This window comes from Aythya fuligula, chromosome 6 (genome assembly GCF_009819795.1).
Source record: "Aythya fuligula isolate bAytFul2 chromosome 6, bAytFul2.pri, whole genome shotgun sequence".
Classification (NCBI taxonomy): domain Eukaryota; kingdom Metazoa; phylum Chordata; class Aves; order Anseriformes; family Anatidae; genus Aythya; species Aythya fuligula.
In genome coordinates, this window is record NC_045564.1 from 19,819,465 (window position 1) to 19,839,854 (window position 20,390).

At 37.1% G+C, this 20,390-nt stretch overlaps 1 protein-coding gene across 2 annotated transcripts in view; it reads left to right on the forward strand.

The window, feature by feature from the left end:
* STK39 (serine/threonine kinase 39) overlaps positions 1 to 20,390 on the forward strand; it is an 89,093-nt gene that overhangs the window by 11,293 nt on the left and 57,410 nt on the right. The window contains exons 1-10 of one of the 2 annotated variants that reach the window (XM_032189678.1): positions 4,065 to 4,113; positions 4,386 to 4,498; positions 9,700 to 9,808; positions 10,885 to 11,026; positions 13,144 to 13,199; positions 13,696 to 13,805; positions 13,894 to 13,995; positions 15,327 to 15,460; positions 18,820 to 18,868; positions 18,975 to 19,040. In XM_032189678.1, coding sequence (XP_032045569.1) covers positions 4,080 to 4,113; positions 4,386 to 4,498; positions 9,700 to 9,808; positions 10,885 to 11,026; positions 13,144 to 13,199; positions 13,696 to 13,805; positions 13,894 to 13,995; positions 15,327 to 15,460; positions 18,820 to 18,868; positions 18,975 to 19,040 — 915 coding nt within the window. In that variant the 5' untranslated portion in view covers positions 4,065 to 4,079. Of the gene's footprint in view, positions 1 to 4,064; positions 4,114 to 4,385; positions 4,499 to 9,699; positions 9,809 to 10,884; positions 11,027 to 13,143; positions 13,200 to 13,695; positions 13,806 to 13,893; positions 13,996 to 15,326; positions 15,461 to 18,819; positions 18,869 to 18,974; positions 19,041 to 20,390 lie in introns of those variants that run through there. The other variant, XM_032189677.1, reaches the window with a different exon arrangement.

The window sequence follows — 20,390 nt, forward strand, 5'->3', positions numbered from 1 at the left end:
CTCATTTAGTTTAAAGCCATTCCCTCTTGTTCAATCACCACACTCACTGATGAGGATTCCCTCCCCAGCTTTCCGGTAGCTCCCTTTGGGTACTGTAAGGCCTCTGTAAGGTCTCCCCAGAGCCTTCTGTTCTCCGGTCTGAACAACCCTAACACTCTCAGCCTATCTTCACAGGAGGGGTGCTCCAGCCCTCTGAGCATCCTCATGGTCCTCCTCTGGACTTGGTGTAATACGTTCATGACCTTGTTTTTCATATGTAGTCATCAAGAAAATTTACCATCACCAACAAATAACATTATCCTCTTGATGTTTTTCTCTTCTGTACTGAGACGAAACAGAAGAACTATGGAGTGGAGGGAAGTGTAGTTGGGTAGAGTATCTGAAGGGACTTACAAATGTGAGAATCTTTAAAAGATGTTTGTATCGGAGTAAAAAGGAGCTACTAAAAAGTAAGACTTTGTAAATTGTTACAAGGGTAATGAGGATGCTGTCTTTATTTTTCTGAGGAAAAGAAAAAGGAATAGTTGTAGGCCTGTTTTGAACACAGTTACTGCATAATGGTTAGTGAGTGGAAAGTCTCAGACCTTTCTACATAACGGGATAAATGAAGAGATTTGTTGCATGCCTTTGTGAATGATGTGTATCTGTGCGTGCAAAGTGCACGCAGTATGGTGTGGCCATCTTGCCTTTGCTCTTCTTTTTTGAGGCTTGGCTAGGGGAGTGTAGGTAAAGCTAAAATGTATTTGTCAGTAGTTGTTCAAAGATCCTTCTCTTTGCCAGCTGGAAACAGGTTCTGCGAGGGTTGAGTTACTTCAAAAGCAGAGAGAAAATGTCAGATTTAGAACAACTTTAAGGAACTTAATCAGATAAGCTTAAATCCCTGACAGATTTGTTTGTTGGAATTTTAGAGAACTTTATTTCTGTTCTTAGGTTATGTCCTTTCAGAAGTGAAATATATTTGTACATAATAGCTCTTGAAGAAGTTTCTGTTGCATGAACCAAAGTAAGAGTATTTCTAATGGCTGTGCTGCTCTGAAGGCAGGGTCGTACAGAGTGCATAGTTGGGAGCACGAAGGAACAGGTTGTTTTAAGTGCACACTTGTACTACAAAGAAGGATGACAGTAAGAAATGAGTTCAAGATTACTCTGACCTACTCCTATTTCACAACAGGCAGAAATAGGCATCTTCATATGGACTGCAATTGCATTATTTCATTGTGAACTTTTGAAATTGGCCAAAAGAGTTCTTGACTTTCCTTCCCAGTGTTGCAGGAGGATGACATTTCAAGCAGTGGGAAAAAAATCTATCACTTTTACACAACTATTTTTTATTTTATTTTTTTTCCTGTCTGTCAACTGGTGATCCTTTTGTTCTTCTGCAGGAGACAGCTGGATGTAAAGGCTTCGTGGTTTATCCTGCCTACACTTAGATTATACTAGATCTGTTTTCTAAAGAGAGAAGTGATGGGATGTTTAAACCAGTCTGTGCTTCAGTTATGCAGTTAGCATGGTCACAGCTATGAGGAGTAGGTTTTGGAAGACTGGTAAGGTTCAGTATACATGAAGAAGTCGTGGTTGTGGTGGTGGTTGTTGTTTCACTGTATGATGGAGCATAACTTGCGTAGTCTGTTCTCACTCAACTGAATTACTTATCTGGATAGTCCATTTTATAGCAGCTGTTCCTCAGGAACACTTCAAATTTCTGCTTGTTTAGTAGACCCCAGAGTAGGGCATCTTCCTTTACACAAAAAGGAATCTTCAAACCAGATGGGAAATCTTCAGACTTCCCTCATCTTTATCCCTGGTTGTTTGCCAGAAGAGGAGAGGGGAAAATCTCTTAAGAAGGAGGCATATAGCCACTAAGTGCCTGGCTTGTACTTCAGTACTCAAAACTGTTTTTTCAGACAGGCTTTGTGTGTAGGTACCACTTAGAAGGCAGCGTGCACAGAGTGCCTTGACTAGCAAAATATTGTATTGCATATGGTATTCAGAAGGCAAAAAGAAAGAAGAGATAGTTTGACTTTGTTCTAAACATAGAAAGCTTTTTGCATTGTCAGTGCATCATATTCTTCATAGGGTGGAGAATATCGCACTGAAAGGCCTCCTCTGTGTCTGGGGAGAAAACACCAGGAAATGCATTGTGACAAGCTTTTTATATAAATAAATTTCAATCTAGTTCATGTCCTAAAATCTTACGTCTCATCCATTTTCAGTAGCCAAGAGAGGAACAGATCTTCAACTTCTGCATAAGGATAGCTCAGGAATACTTTTGTAATCACGAACTTTTAAATAGCAGTAAGGACATACTCTTTGGTTTGGGGTCTCACAGAACTTTCACAAGTGCTGTAGTAGTTGTGGAGTCAGTGATGGGACAGGATTCTTTTTAGTAATTTATTTTTCCATGGTGTTTTAAAGTGTTTCTTACTGGCATTGTACTTCAACTTGAGGAATCAGTCAGGATTTCATCATGGCTTGACTGAATAATTTTTCTGTGCTTTTCTGTTTATCTTTTATGTGGTCATAGTGTACGAACCCATTTTGGAAGTGATGATCTGATTGCTTTCCACAAGTAGCAAATGCTATTTGGCATAGGGAGAAAAGATGCTTCAAGAAAAGTCTTAATCTTAGTTCTTGTATCTTTAGTAGGTAAAAAACATGTCTTCTCCCCTGCCTCAACCTACAGTTGTGTAGCCAAAATAGAGAGGGGTTTTGTCTTGATGTCTACTGAGCAATAACTTCAATGGAATGGTGTAGGACAAATCTCAGAGTTGCATTGTGCTGACTTGCTGGTTTTGTCCTTGGGATGTTTTATTTATTTTTTAAATCTCTTAATTCTTTTATTGCTTATTGAATTTTTAAAAGACTTTGTTCTGTAAGCAGACAGAGCAGGACATGTCAATATTTGCCTGTGACCGCATCCTGCAAAAGAATGACTAGTTAGTCCTGTGGAGACTTCTCTTTCTTAAGATGAGCTCAGCATTTTTTAATAACTCATACACTGAGTTAAAGCTTTGTGATTTGATTGAGGGGGGGTGGGAGGAAGGAACCAAAACACCAAACACGTGAATGAACTGAAAATATGAAAATATCTAAGCAAATAGCAATTAAAACTTGGACAATAATTCTCAGTCATGAGGTATTGTCGGTGCTGTTTTCAGATGTGCAGAGAGAAAAGCTCTCAATTGTTCTTAAGTCAACTTGTAACTCAATCCACGTTTGTAGAGCTTGACAACAAAAGGCTTTTTGTTCACAGTTTGTATTCATCTAGGACATGCCAATTATTGAGGATAAATAGAACATAATGTATGAGCAGGCAACTATAACATGTTGCTCAATTCAGTGAGTTACCAGAAATCCATTATGTATATTAAAATAGTTGGAATTGCAGGTAGAAAGTACTCATTGGGGAACTTTGGATTTCTGCTCAAATGAGCATGATGTAATTACTTTGAAGAAGCCCACACTGCTGTATTTGATGTGGCAGTAAGAGGCGCAACCAGCGTACAGCTCTTGGAATATTAGTTGCAATCATCTGATTGAGGCAAAGCCAGTGGGTGCTTGACAAAGGAAGCAACAATCCCTCTTACTCCTGCTGTTCACAAATAAAGCATGCTTTGAAAAAGCAAAATGTTCTCCCTAATGTTTTGTTCAGTTCCATCAAGCATTGTTATCTGTGTATTGTTTGACCGTATGTGATTTAAACATCAACTGGGACTGACTTTCCCTGCCAGGCCATTCAGCAACACGTAGTTTCTTACTGTTGGTGTGATACTCGTGCCTCCTGTGCTCTTTACAAGAATCAGCATGCTTTTTGTAGGATGTTACCCTAATCATGATGAATGAGCAGGAACACATATGAACCTGTAGAAAGTTTGGCATATTCAACTTTAATGGTATTTTTCTTTTCATTGCACAGTGGGAACAAAAGCCTGGTAAGCAGGGACTGACCTGAAACAACAGAAAGAAATAACATTGGATAAAGCACTCTTCCCCGCCCCCTCTGCCCTTAACACTAAATCATGTTAACTCTGTGAGTTATGTTCTTGATTGACACAGATGTGTCCAAAGGCAAAGGTGTGATGGCTCCCAAACTATATGAAATGCATTTAAGAGGTGGGTGTGACTTGATAAGAGAGCACATCATTTTAAGTTTTTATCTTGGGAATTGTTTGTGGAGTATGGGACAGAAGCTTTGAGGTAGAGACTTCTTTGCATTTGAGAGATGTGTAAACTGACTTCCTTATAGAAAGATGTGCATGTGGGGAAAGCACTGAAAAAGGGTTGACAAAAAAATTAATTTCATTTTAAATGCTATGTTCTTGCACTGGACATGGTTTTATACTTCTGTTATATTAAGTCTGTGTTCCTTTTCTGTCCTTTTTCAGGTAGCGGTGCTACAGCAGTTGTACAGGCAGCGCTATGCAAACCCAGGCAAGAACGTGTAGCAATAAAGAGGATCAACTTAGAAAAATGCCAAACCAGTATGGATGAGTTACTTGTAAGTAAATCAAAGGGAGAAATGTCTAGAGGGAGATGCTCCTCTGTTTTCATTTCAGTTTTTGCTTGGTCGGAGTGAGGGCAAAATTTTGTAGAGGATAATAGAAAAGGACCAGAAAATAACCTGAAAGAGGTGTGCCCTTTCTCTAAAATAAATTGTACTTATGTATGTTTTCTAATGCCACAAAAACAAGTACAAATTTGAATTGTTTGGGATAAACCAACTGTTGGGAACTGTGGGAAAAACCTTTCCCCTTGCATTCTGGAGATCTGATTTTCAAGATATTACTGTCTGGTTATCTCTTGTTCCTTAACACTGAGAAAGATATTTTTTTCCTTTGGTTAAACAATGATCAAAAATGTGGAGGTAAAATTTAGAAGGGTTTCTTAATGTCTAAAGCACCAAAAGTGGAAAAATGTAGTTGATGGATTATTTCATACTGTCTTCTGTGGGGAAAACTAAAAATGGCTACACTACCAGCTACACAAGGGAACTCTTGTTACAGCTAATAACACACGTTTATCCAACAGGCCATAACAAACCATTTGAGGAATGCTATTTGTTTGGGTCACTGATCAGAGGAGGGAGGTACCTATAAGATGCCCTTTGTAAAAGGGACTAAAAGAGTTCTTCCTCCGCACTGGTTATGGTAATCCAAAGTCACAAAACTTGTTTAAAAAGCAAACAGGCACTGTTGCTTTCTATTGCTCCTGGTCAGGTGCTTACAAGATAATTGCTTATTTTATGTATAGGCAGCATAACAAGAACTGAAGGACAGAACCATTCTAAAAGTGAGAACACTTTCTTCTGTTCCACAGGTTATACTACTGCCTAGAGACTGTGGGCTTTTTCTAATGCAGAAATTCCTGCCTCTGAAGGAAATGATCTCCTCAGCAGGGAATTGCCAGTGCAAAAGATATCTTGAATTTGATACAGAGGGTATGGTCCATCCAGTTTTCTTCAGATAAAATGGCTTGTTTGCAGTGGAGGACCCAAAATGCTCTTCCCCTGGCGATCGATGGCATTTGCCTTCAGTTTATGCAACAGTTTGTATGGGATGTTGTTGTGTTCTTAAAGAAGACTGGGGTAGTGAGAACACTTCTCTAAAACTAAAAATACTAATTAATATATTTTAAATGGTCAAACATTCATCTTATTCATCAGAATTTGAACTAATAATGGGAATTAAGAAATAAAATCACAACAGATTAAAAAACCCACAAACTACAAAACGGCCCAAACTCTGCAAGAGATGCCCAGATTGTGCAGACAGATGACTACAGTTACTTACCAGATTGTATATAGTTACCTTGGCAAGTACTTGATTGTCCTTACTGTTGAGATGCCTTCACTGTCTGATACATGAGGCAATAGCTTTTGAATTTCTGGTCCCATATTGCTTTCCTTTGGTACAGACAACTGTCCATACCATCTTTTTTTTTTTTTTTTTTTTTTTTTAAAAATAATTTAGTTTATTGTTTTCTGTGCTAAGATTTTTTCTTTTATTTGTGTATCTGTTTTGAGCTTAACATAAATTCAGCCTTCCTCAATTCCTGGTTAGAAGGTTAGGGAAAAAAGGCTATATGACTTCTTTTATACTTCTATATATTTCTACACACATGTGCACGCCTAAACATACAAAATTATTTTTTCAGTGAAAGTATACTTATTCTGACTCAGTTGTAATAAAGACTTAAAAATTGCTTTTAAAAGAAAGATGCTATTCTGGAGAAGGAAACCATTTGCCTTCACAACTCTTGTTACACCTGTGCTAACATTTTTGTTTCCCTTGATATTTATAATGTTCTGTTTTGTTGTTAACATTTTTGAGTCTGCTCAATTTTCAATCACTTGCTCTGATCAGTTTCTGTTAGTATGGGGATACTTTAAAACTGCCATCTGAACATGCTGTTTTGGAAAAATCCTGCTGATAAGTTTCTATGGATGGTGTGCAAAGGCCTCCTTCACATTCTCAGCTATGTGGCCTTCAGCAAAGTAGAAATTGCAGCAAGCTTGATGTCCACATAAACAGACTTAAGATTTGGGCCAGTGTCAATTAAAATAGAAAAGCAGTGGGGGAGGGGTTTAAATAATACTAACGTTACACACAAACTGCCCAACTCCTGAAATTCAATACTTGGTTTCCTGCAGCATCCTGTGCTCTCACTATTGTGTGCTAAACGTAACTTAACCTCAGAAGCCAAGGAAGAAGTTCCTGTCCTTAGTATTGTTCTGACAGAATAAATTCTCCCATCCCTTTAGCTCGTCTTAAAAAAAAAAAAAAAAAAAAAAAAACAAACACAAGCACCCCCCTAAAAAACAAACAAACACAAAAAAACCTGCCAAACAATAAAAATAAAACAACAAAAAAAGCCCTCTGTAGAATGGCTTACTCTCTGCACTCTAGGAAAGATGAGAGTCTGGATAGCATGAAAATGCTATTTTGTACTGCTTGTATGTTCATTATAGCAGTAAGCCTGCTGTGTGTTGTGTACTGGCTTTTAGATAGTAGCTAAGCTGTGCATGTCATGAAGGGTAGGTTCTGAATCCATTACAAGGCTTAGCTGTTACAGTGGAGTACTGTCAGATCAATATGGAACTTGCGAAGCTGTTCAATAAAAGTGAAATGAAGCCTTCTACCTAAAGGCCCTGACAGAGCCGTTTCCAGGTAACTGTCTCTTTCACCAAGGAATTTGAGTACATTTTTCTAGAATGTTTGAAGTTCTGGTCTGATAGTCCTTTGAGGTAGGCTGTGTGGAGGAGCCCCTCACACAGTATGTCCAGTTCCTCAAAGTGTCCCACATGTCTGTGTCCCTCAGGAAACACCCACAGAACGGTCACCTGCCAGCTTACTTGGAGCTGAACCCAGGTCCTGTGAATGCTGCAGCTTAGCACTGAAAGTAGTTGTCTTGCAGTTGCTTATTGCTGCGTCACCCACCTGCCCTTAGGCTGACATATTTTTGTGCAGCTGATCAGTGAAACTGGATCAGAAATAACCTGGCTGAAAATAAGTTAGCTTTTAACCTGGACATGTTTGCTGATGCAGTTCACACACACCACAGGGTAGGGAGAAGCACAGAAGCAGGGGGATAAGGGCAAGACTTGAAATTTTAAATGCCACTATGGCTTTGGTGCTGCCAAATGTCTAAAGTGATGTGAATATGAAGAGAGCTCCTGAGCATTCACCTGGACGCTATGCTACAAATTCTTCCTTAGACTGTATATTTTAATTAAGTGTTTCTTACCTGTGTGTCATGGGCCTCAGCCAAATAAGTGAAGTTTATGGAGGCTTACTGCATGGGATAAGGGCTATTCAGAATTAAACATCAGAAATTAACATTTTCCCTATTAAAAGTTATTCCCTTATTTTTCATGGGGTGATTTCTACTTTGTTTTGTAAAGACTTGTTTGGAAGAAATCACCAAAGCTGAGACACAAGGTACCTTTGGCCATGGTTACTGTGATAGCTCAGTTTTTGCCACCAGTTGTTGCAGACAGCCAAAACATTTGAAGCATTTTTGGGTTAAATTGGGAAGCTTATTTCAGATGATTATTTATACTCCTGCAGTTTTCATGCATTAATAAAACAGTTAAGACCTGTTTTCGTCCAGTAGTGGCAAGCAGACTTCATGAGCAACCATTATATTACCAGCATAGGAAAGCAATAAGCCAGTAGAAGGTATGAAATAGTCATGGAATGGGAGAGTTAAGGTAAGAATTTGGTATGCATAGTTGAATTAAGAACCTGAGGCAGAGACAATGATTTGGCTTTGCTTTAAGATCTACTGGGAAAGGAAAATGTGCCCCGCATAGATTTCTTCTCTTTTGTTTGCTGCCTATTGAATCCCAGAAAACAAACAAAAATTCACCCAAAACACGGTGTTGTAATTTGCTCAGTTAGGCTCATTGCGTGGTTATGCAGACATTCATCTTTCTGTGGTTCAGGGCTGAGAAGTTATCTGGGGAGGAGGACTTGACAACATTACTAGCTGAAATGTATGGTAGACTACAGCCTGACTTAATTGCCAACAGGCATGAGATTAAATCAGGTTTTAATAGCATAATTAACATTTTATTGTAAAGAGATTGTGATCTTGAACACTGCCTTCCCTTCCTCCCCCCGAAGTCTATAAAATTGTCGCTGAAATGAGGCTGAAAGTTGAAAACTGCCTCTGTGGTAGCTGTAATCCACCTAATTGGGACTGCCATAGTGCCTGCCTTGAGTGAGTACTGGTGAATCGGTGTAGCATGGGTCCACCAGAAAGCAGTGGCTTTTCAGGGATGGATTGGCTCCTGGAATGGCTCTCCCTCCAGGAGCACATCTGGTGTCAGGGATGGTTCACGGCTGTGTGGCCAGAGGCAGAAAGGGAGAAGGAGGTAGGGCTGTTGGAGCTTAAGCTGCTGTGATGCCAAACACTCAAATACAAAGGAGGTTTAAAGGCATTGGGGTTTGGCAGAACAACAAGAACAGCCAGAAAGGTGTAACAGAACAGTTAAGTGAAAGATTAACTAGAGAAGGGCTCTCTACTTGAAAAGAAGAGACAAGGTTGTCATTCTTGATGTGTACAGCTGTGTTGTAGATTGCCTTACTTGGTAATGCTGCATCATCGTGCATCTGTTGGTGATTGTGTGCTCCTTTGCTCAATTGTTTCCTCAGGCTTTCAGTTAGTAACATTGCTTTTTCCTATTCTGCTGCTGTTTGCTTACGTGACTGTGGTCCATCTGTCCATCTCACAGTAAATAGAGCCAGTGTAGATGTGTATTTTGTCCTACCACTTCCTTCCTTCTTTCCCTCCTGCTCCCATTGTATTTTCATATCCCTTTTGAACAGGAAAGGCAATAGGTTTTAATCTCTCCTTGTGTTCTGCTGTCCAGTCTATTCCCACACCTTCAGCTCTTGGAGTGGGCTTATTCTTCACTGCTCATTCTGGGACTTTAAACATAATTTCTCAGCTGATATCAGAAGAAAACTGATGCAGTTATGCCTGTATCTCCTGGCCAAGCATCCTTCATGTTCTTTGCAATAATGTATTGTCTTGAATGTAGATCTATAGGTAAAATTGAAACGTTTTCATGCCTTGAGGCATATTCTTTGCATATTTCAGCTTTGTTACAGTATTTCACTTTGGAATTAAACTTTCACTTTACACAAGCAGAACTGATAGCTGGCCATGTTACGTTGGACTTTGTATTTCTTACAGAAAGAAATTCAAGCAATGAGTCAATGCAATCACCCCAATGTGGTGACCTATTACACATCTTTTGTGGTGAAGGATGAGCTTTGGCTGGTTATGAAGCTGTTAAGTGGGGGTAAGTTACTGGTTTTACTTGTTTAGCTGCAAGTAAATTGCATGAATTTTCTAATGTGTGGTCTGTGAGTTAATTGACCTAAACCAAGTAAGGAGAAGGCAAGAGAGACGTTATAGGATGAATCTTGAGGACCTAGACATGCTAAATGTTATAACAGCAATGTACAAGCTTAAAAAGTCTACATCTCTATATTGATAATACATACTAGGAATTACTGAAATAAATTATGTTAATCTAATTGCTGTTATTTTTTATTCTAAATCACTATGTTAAAGTTCGCTAAGGCTGTGTAGGGGAAATTAATGATGAGAATTAAGTGATACCTGTCAATGTGGCCTTTTTTTGAGTTACAAATCCCTTCTATTTTTGTAAAGATTTTTTATTTGGTATTTCTCATTTCTTATCCAAGGAATATTCTTCCCTAGGACAGGTCTTATAAATATCACATCCTTTTTGTTGCTTAAGCTAACTGAGCACCCTGTACAGCTATTCTGGTGATAGTTGATGGTACAAAAATGGTATGTGGTTCTGGAAGAAGAAAAGGATTAAATTGAATAGGCTTCTGGCTTAGGCAAGTGAGGCCCTGATGTACTGTGAAGTATTGAAAAATACTTGAACAGGAAGAAGATACTTCAATTAAATTCCTTGAGATTAGTAGTAACTGAAGTTCAGTGTCAAACCGCAAGTCGCTAGGAATGTAGTCATCATTTGTGTGCAAAGAATATCTCCTAGTCTTGCAGCTGCATGTTTACATCATAAACTCCTGAACTATAATTTAAGGTGGGTAATAAAAACATGTTTGGTGTGCTTGTTGTCTAAATCTGGATTAGTCTTGAATTTTTAGTTTACCAAGCGGGTCTTCCTAATGGATCATTGTTATGGTATGCTTGATAAAATCCATTCCTTTGTTTCTCATTTGAACAAGGTAATAGTTTGCTTTATTCTGAGAGCTCATTAGCTGAAGATATAAATTGCAGTAACAAGGGAAGAATGATGAAATAACTTTCAAGAATACAATATGATAATGCTGTATATATTTTTTTCTTTTTTCTTCCTTCCCTGGATCTATAATATAGGTTCAATGCTTGATATAATAAAGTATATTGTCAATAGAGGTGAGCACAAAAATGGTGTCCTTGAAGAACCCATAATAGCAACCATTCTTAAAGAAGTTTTGGAAGGTTTAGACTATCTACACAGGAATGGACAAATTCACAGGTAGGAGCATGTATACAGTGAAAAGCATTTTCTAAGTTGCATGTGTAGGGTGTTGATACTGGTCAGCTGCAGTTGCTTTGTTAAGCAAATTGTATTGCCTATTTCATGTACTGTAAATGTGATCAGTAATTTTTAAATCAGATTGCTCAGGCAGATGCTGTAATCTTCACTGTGGTTTATCACTTTGTACTTGTTTAGTCTTTATTCTGTCTGTCCCTTTTATAGCCAAGATAGGCCTGTGCTGCACTAAGTCTGCCAAAACTGTGGTCTATACTTCTGTAACTGCTGGTACTCCTGATATTTACTCTGACTTTAGTTTGCAATGTGGTCTGTGGCTTATACATGTATTTGTGTTTGTATTGCACAGTAAACACATTATCTTAGGCACTTGGGCACTGCTGCATAAATATGGAATGTATTTCTTCCTGATAATTAGTAGTGTCTAATACAATTCTACAGATGTCTCTACATGACTATACATAAAGCCAGGTCTGATATTATGGATCTGCATCTTGATGTATACATATCTAAGTGATTATTATGTTCTGTATGTTCTCTATGCTGGCTACCTTGGTATAAATTGTGTAGACCCCCCAGTGTGGTCTATACATACCTGTTGTAGTGATCAGGAGGTTGCTTCCACTGTTTGGAAATTGGAAGTGCTGTACTTCGACCTCCCTAATTAATTTTACTGAGGTGAATTTGCCTTTTAAGAAAGATGCCAAGAAGGGGCTCTGTTTCTAGCATTGGTCTTTATGACAGAGTGTTATCACAAAAAATTCAGTGTAGACAGAACTGATAATGGCGGTGGCAGGGATATAACACAGTAATGGCTTTTTCTGTGTACTACTAACGTCTCATCTTAGAAATGAGCTGCCTTTGATGTAAATCAAGAATTGTTTCCTCATTTTGCAGAGAGAAAATTGAGATAAATGGAGAAATAAAGAACAGTTAACTTGACTTCTGGTCTGGAATTCCAAAGATCTAACACAAAACTTAATTTGTAGTCTTTTATTACACTGATACGGCTGCAGATGGAACATTCATTAGCTTTTAGGGATAACAGGACCCTTTCAGGTCAGATTTGGGAATTCCCCTTGTATCTTTTTAAAGGAGCTTAAGGATAAAGCTTCTTATTACACATAAGATTTCTCCTCCTTATAATACCTAATTTATAAACTGTAATACCACAGATGTCCTGTTCAAAAGAATACAATGTGCATTCCTTTTCTCTATGTATGTTGCAGGTGAAAGCTGCGGTTTGGGGAACACTGTATTAAGCAGTATTTTCCTGTTGGAAATGTTTCAAAAATGAAGGGATTTTGTTTTGTTGTTTTAGTGTGCTCTCCTTTATGTATAAGGAAGCAGGTTATGTTAGTTTTCAACAACAAAGTGTTAATTTCTTTCAGTAAATCCTGGAAAGGTTTGCTGAAATTGTTAATGTTTCTGGCATTTTCTGTATGAAAGATTTATCTATCTTCTGCATTAAGAATGGGATGTACATTTCTATTTTAGAAAGTATTTTTTAAATGTTATCTATGAGTAGTGTGTTACATGGATAGGTAGTTGACATTTAAGTGCGCGTATTTTTGACAGATTCAGTTTCAAGTAACTTTTAATCCAAGTACACTATAAAAACACGGTTGCTATTTCAGAGCTTTAATAACTTAATTGGGTAGAAATCTGCACTATATTTACCATTCGATCTCTCAGGAGATCAAAGAAGACAACTTTTTTCACTTTTTGTATTAGTGGTGCATTTCAATGTGAGAAAGTGTTAACTCTTGCTATAAAGCTCTGAAGCCATTTGTGAAGTTACATCTATAAAAGGAGGTAAAACAGTTGGACCTAAATATTTATTCTAAAAATGTATCCTTGAATTCTACTCAACTTATGCCAAGGCCAATTTGTGTGGCTGTACACAAAGATAAAGCTTGAGTTTATTCTGCACTATGTTTTATTGTAATACTTCAATTCCTCTTTCTGCCTTTTAAATTGTCAAATACCATCTTGTGAAACTACGTAATATGAAGATGTGCTTTTTTTTCTTCATAAAATGTAAGTTAATGTATTTTCTACATCTTACATAAAAGTAACTTCTTATTTGTATGTTACAGAGATTTGAAGGCTGGCAACATTCTTCTGGGTGAAGATGGCTCTGTACAAATAGCAGGTAATGGCAGTGATTTAAAAAAAAAAAAAAAAGTAATGGCTAAATAAAAGAACAAGGAATATGAGGCTTGCTGAAGGACAATAGATATGAGTTTTCCTATTGGCTTTTAGCTGGAGAGTTGTAGCTGTAGGTGGTCCAGTTTTAGGATGTTTGGTTAATGATACATGACTTTAAAATTTACTCAGTATTTTTGTGTCCAAAGGCTGATATTCTTCCTTGTAACATGCTTTTGCCTTGACAAAGTAAAATCTCCTTTCATCTTTGAAGAATAGGTACCTGATTTGTAACGTGGATTTTACCTTCTGGCTTCTTATTTGCAAAAAGTACATTTAGGTCTTCCCCTTGTGACTGCTCGTTATTCTGCACCCCAAGTTTCTCTTATTAAAGAGAGTTGACTTTTATGAGTTGACTTCACTTCTACTGTATGAAACCTTTGCTTTGTTACTGGTAGTTCAAGTGGTTATAACTTTTTTTTTTTTTTTTTCCTATTCCCCAGATTTTGGTGTTAGTGCTTTTTTAGCTACGGGAGGCGATGTGACTCGTAACAAAGTAAGGAAAACATTTGTTGGTACTCCATGTTGGATGGCCCCTGAAGTGATGGAGCAGGTATTACAAACGTTTAAAAATAAAAATAAAATATTTAATTTTTATAACTTGAGAAATCACCACCTTGTTTTTTCTTGCTCTATTCCAGGTGCGAGGTTATGACTTCAAGGCTGATATGTGGAGTTTTGGGATAACAGCCATTGAGTTAGCAACAGGAGCAGCACCTTATCACAAATATCCTCCTATGAAAGTAACTGTCACTTTATATTAGTGCCAAAGGGTTCTAGAAATCAGTTTGTTCTGTCTTTAAACTTCCTTGGTTATTGCAATTTTTTTTTTTTTCTATTGACAAATGGCTACAGGTAGAGCAACTTTGTGGATGCTGAATGTGGGTGGTGGTGGTGATGGTGTGTAGGCAGCTGTGTGAGAGCATTGATGTGCAAGGCACAGACCTATGAAACTGGGCTTTTGGGCCTTTCTTACTAGCATTTAAGATGGGTTGCTTCATTCACTTTTGAGGAAATAAAAAGAATAAACACGACACTTCTGTTGAAGGTAGAAAAGTATGTAGTACATTCTTTGTGATTTCATCTGTCTTTCTGATTATGTTTTTGTCTATTGGCTTTTCAAATAGGGTGATGTAGAGGTTTTCTGAAAAAGTGTCTCCTCAATTTGGACATTTTTAAAGTGATTTAACACTTAAGAAGTGTTAAGACTTTACTATATCCCTCTTGAGAGAGAATAGCGCTGGGTCACTAATTCTGATAAAATAATGGAAGTAACTGAGAGTTTTCTGGAAATGAGTTTTGTGCCTCCTCTTGAAGAAGAGCGTAGCCTATTAGGGAAGCGTACTGGGAGAAAAAAAAAAAAAGCTGGGAGAAAGGGGGGAAGCTTGTGGCTGATGTTTATTTTTCCTAGAGTAATTAAAAAATTTAAAAGTTCACAACTAGGAAGATACACCATCCTATATAGTGTTAAGATGCTTAAATTTATAGCAACTGTTGTACACAGTAGTATTTCTGAAAAGGTGTAGAATGGTGTCTAACATAGCTGATAAAGGAATAATTGTTTTTTTATTATTTTTATAACATCCTAGAAAAATATATTTCATTATTCAGGCATGAGATCTGCATTTATGTCTGAAATACTGTAAATGTTGCAGTGTTTCACCACAGTGTTTTGTATTTTTTTGATCTGTGCAGTAGAAATGTCAATTGCAGCAACCTTGCTTACTATTCCTCTTTTTCTGTTTCACTCGTATGTGTTCACATTATTCTCACAAGTCCACACTGCAAGGATGCAACACCTGGGCCCAACATTTTAAGTATTCTGACCACTTGTTCTCATCTATTTAGGGAATTTTAAAGTGGTGTATATATCCTTTATTTTTAATGTATTTTTTATCAGTTATACCATTCGTTGTTCTGAGGATTGCATAGAAATGCTGTTGTGATGGTCAGCACTACTTTGTTTTAGTAGTAAATCAAGATATCTAAATATCTGAAGAATATTTATTCTTTTAATTTTTGCATGTTTTGAATTGGTTTTGCTTACAGTACCTTTTTCTGGGTTTTACTGTAGGTGTTAATGCTGACATTGCAAAATGATCCTCCTACTTTAGAGACAGGCGTAGAGGACAAAGAGATGATGAAAAAGTATGGCAAATCCTTTAGAAAATTGATTTCATTATGCCTTCAAAAAGATCCTTCCAAAAGGTAAGTCATTATTGCCACACACTGTGGAATTACATTTTTTAAATGTACAGACTATTTAGGGTTCCAATATTTAAACAACATCTTTAAACATATGATTTGAGTTTTGTAATACTAACCTTCAGTATCTTCATATGGGGAGAAGAAATTGTCTCTGAATTGCCACTTACGCTTTATTCTATCTTTTTAACCTAATTTGATTATATTTAAATTCGCTGTTCTCATCAAACAAAATTCTTTGCTCTATATCTTAATTTCTCATTGGAGGCAAGATATAAATTTTTGTTTTCCGTAATCTAACAAGACTGTTCAAGTTGATCGAACAGAGCTATTGGTACCCAAACATTATGACCTCTTGGCCTTTACAATAATAAAAAAAAAAAATCTTGAGCTTTTTATTGTTTTTTAACTTTAATATCTCCAGAGAAAATTACTTATTAAGAGATATTTTTGTAATTTGAAGTGGAATGCTCTGAGCTTGTTCAGAGATCCTTGTATTACTGTAGGCGATTATCTTTGTGTTTTGATTCTTCTTGCTGTATTTTTTGAATGGGGTAGGCAAGACGATGAAAATGTTAAACATTTATTTCAGAATTATTGCTGAAGTTTCCGGTTCCCAGAGCAATTCATTTATTTATTCTTTATTCGTTTTTATGCAGACCAAGTTTTGTAGGTGTCTTGCTGAAGAGGTGGAGGAGGCACATTCTAATTCACATTATTTCCTGAGGGTGTTCAATATAGCACTTTTCTAAAACATTCACAGCTGACATTTCTGGGGGAAAAAAAAAGATTATGGTCTGAAAGAGCCATTCTGATTGAGTAGTGTGATTAGGTCTATTACGGTATGTTCTTCATTTGCTGATGTTCCACTAGCATTAAGTCCAAGGTATGAAGCAAGTCAAATTTCAAGGATAACAGCAATACTGGAAGTAACACTAGACATATATAATTAAGAAAAAAAAATAACTGCATGTTAAGATATTTATTCTTGAAATCCTTCAAATTCTGCTGTGACTGAAAGGTCATTTCAGATTCCTCAGTTTCTTCCAGTTGGTGGTCTTAGTATCAAGTCCTAATTCTTTAAGCTTAGCACTGCAATTTGCTGGCTGCTTATGGATCAGAATGAAACGTTGTTCTGGCAAATCAAGTATAACCTTTGTCCAGAGAAGTGGATGCTCCCTCTTTGGAAGTGTTCAAGGTCATAAGCAACCTGATCTTGTGGAAGGTATCCCCTGCCCATGCCAGTGGGTTTGGAACTAGATGAACGTTAAAGGTCCCTTCCAACCCAAACCATTCTATGATTCTCTTCTCTGAAGTTTCTTTTAAGTGTCCTATGTTCAGCAATTTTCAGGGAAAGATTAAATGAATAGGAAAACAGAAATATAAAATTAAAATGGGTTTCCTCCTCTCCTTGAATATACAATGCTAAGAGTTACCTGATACCAGTGTTGAAACAGTAGTGTTCTAACACATACAGTATTTTCATGCTCTAGATTGATCTGAACTGAACAACTAGCCCAGCATATAGGTGATGAGATCTACATGCCAGTTACTCTTAACTTGATAGAGAGTGTCCTTATATTGTAGGGTTATTGGTACATTTTATTTCTTCACAGTTGGAAGTTAGTTTTGCATTAGAGATACTTCTGTAGTCATTGTGTAGCAGACTGCTTTTTCTGGCAAATTCTGTGACTGGCATTGCACTGTTGTCTCTCAGGCCATGATGTTTTTCTTTTGGGCTTCTGTATATGAGTATTTCTCTCCTCAGTGAAAAGTATGTAGGTTACAATCCTCGGCTGTAATTCACTCCTAAGTGTGTGTGGCTAACAGGCCAAGAAAGCACTTTCAGACCTGTTCAGAAGTGTCTGGTATAAATAATGGTGGAGCAATGAACACTAGTTTGGATAAGACTTTACCAAGAATCTGGCTCTTAAATGTGCATATCCCTGTTGAGAGAGAATAGTGCTGGGTCACAAAGATTTGTTTTAAAGTTTAAAGTTGATTTGAGATTGAACTTGAAAACTCAATGCAGAAACTGATTTTTAAAAGGTTCCCCTGCCGTTTTGCCCTTCCAAGGTTTGTGTGAATTACAGCTAAGATTGGTGGTTTTCACAGTATCACCACTAAGAACTCCATTATTTTAGAGTCTGGTGCTTTGGAGTGGGAGAAAAATAAGTGCTCTGTGGAACTACTGTCTTATGTCTAAATTGAAAGCTTTTTGTTGATGACAGGAGTAGTTTCATTATTTCTAGCAGGAGCGAGCTGGGATACATTCCTGTTTTTCTTCACTTCCTCTTCAGATGTGTCCTCAGAGAAATTAACTAGTTCAGACTTTTTGTTCTTTTATTTTTCCATATGGAAACTTTCCACTGTCTTATCAAATCTAAGCTGTATCCACTCTATTGCTGTAATTCAAATGAAAAACCACAGCAGATGTTGCTTCTGTTCATTTGGAAATTATGAATCTCGGAGATTCCAGCTCCCCTAGATTTAGCCATATTGAAATCAGCATTGGGTAGGGGCCTCAGTTCCTAATAGAAAGAATTGAAACAAAACAACACCTGAAGGATTTTATTTCATCCCAAGAGATGCTTCTCTTTCTCTCCAGAGTCTGCTTCAGTACCACAATGTGGCTTTGTTTGGATGTGTAGCTTTATATCCCTGAAGCTAGGGGGACAAATCCCTTTATTGGAATCATTTCAGTAGCTGTAAGATTATGAAAATCTGTTGGAAACTTCAAAAATATAAACTTGAAGGTGATTGGAAGAAATAGACTTGAACAGAACTGCAAGTAAGCGTGAAATATGTAGGTTTTGACCTTACAGCTATTGAATTGGTATTTGTTTAGTTGGGTGAAGCTCCTCGTGGTTCTTTGGTTTTTGCATCAAATTAATAGTGTCAGTATTGTTTCTTGTGAATACCTGCTTGCATCACTGAAGAAAGAAGGCAATTAGGAAATATGATGTTACTGTTTGGAAAATGGAATTAACCTTTAATTGCTGTGGAGGAAGGTTTAGTTGCATTCATGGAGTCACTTGGGGAAGCATGTTTTACTTTACTTTTTCTTTTTTGTCCTTTTGTATTAAGGGTAAAATATATTTGCATTGAAAGAAAGAAAAATGTATGACTTAGTGATTTTTTGTGTGGTGGTGTTTTTTTTTTTGTATCTTTGCCATAGGGAAACATTTTTTTCATGTGTGGTAAGTATGTATGAGTTAATTCAGTAGTTATTGCCATTCATTTCCCCATTCATACAGTACTAATTCAAAAGTATTAGAGACGTACCATTTAACTAACGTCCTGTACTGTATTCACTGAGAGGGGTCTTTGTTTTCTGTTCTAATTTATTATTGATCTTTCAGGCCCACAGCAGCAGAACTTTTAAAATGCAAATTTTTCCAGAAAGCCAAGGTAAAATGTTTAACCCTACAAGTAAATTTTGCTCTGCCTTAAAATCTACATGATTTTTCTTCTTCCCTTGTATTGATTTTTAACTTATGAAATGTTGGTTTTGCAGAATAGAGAATATCTGATTGAAAAGCTTCTCACTAGAACACCTAATATAGCACAAAGAGCAAAAAAGGTGAGTGTATTCACCTCTTTCTTGACTTGTATGCAAGGAAAGGCGGGGACTGTTTAATTCCCTTAAATTTTAATTGACTTGACTGAGCTGTTCTCTTATGCACTCCTTTATAGCCTTCTCAAGGTAGCCTTTGGGCATTTTGACTTTGTTGCTGGCCTTGTCAAAATGATGCATGGTACATATCATTGTATGTGATATGATTATTTTTCCCCAGTCCCTTTTGGAAACTTATAGGTGAAATGGTTGTGCAAATGAAAAGTGGCAGATCTGCATGCATATACATGTAGGTTCATCAGCTGCATAACTAACTTGTATCTCTGATTATCTAAGGAAAAGCTAAAGGTACTGAAGTAGTAATTACTGACGACTAGCTCATTCTCTGGGTTATTTTAAACATTGAATATTTTAAATGTGTAGAAGTCAGGGTCAAACTCTACAAGAGGGCTCCTGAGTTACTTGGACCTATAAAGCCTTATTCCAAAATGTATGGAGTTAAACCATTAGCTTATTTATTATTAACAATATTATTGATATTATTAATGAATAGTAATTATTAATTATTATATTGAACTAATTATTATTAGTTATCCCACTACTATGGCATATGCTGATGTTTCTGTGGTATCTTTGGCACTTGTTTAAAGGAGTTTACCAGGTGAGGTGCAGCAGAACTAAAAAATTCTTAACAGGTAAATATTTTAAAACTTAAATAATGAAGCAAGCTACTGTTCATAAGAGCTACTAGACAGGAATGAATGTAGACTCCTGCTTTGTAGTCTGTGAGAAGTTAAACTTAATTCCAAACAAACTCACGATATAGGTTCAGTATGAGAAAGCTGCTCAGATTGCTAAACCTCTGCAGGTATCACGACAAAGTGCTCAGTCTAACTTTCTCAAAGTCATCTTTCTCAGAAGATGTTTGAAGGAGGGTGTTTCCAGGAAAGAACTGTTGCAGCCTTGCGTGACACACCAGTTCCAGGGTTATTGGACATCTGTAGGACTATTCTTATGTGTTCTTAGCAGTGAACTGAACTGATGCTTGTAACATTTTGTTGTCTTTGTGAATGTTTCATGTAATTGTTTCTATAGCTGGTGTTCTGTGATAGGAAGAGGCTGTCAGTGGGTTCAGTATAGTATGAGTTCTTTCTAATTCTTTTCTTAGGTAGAAGCAATTTGGGAAATCAGTGGCAATGGTTGGACTTTGAGAGGCTGGAAAACAAAGCTGGAAAGAGAGGGCTTCTTGTAGTGTAGGGGTAGTAGTAGCTTGTTGAGCGGTGCGCTATCTGCAAAATGCAAAGTTCAGCTGTTTGGCCATGTGGTGGCAGCAATGCTCACATAAAAATTGCCCTA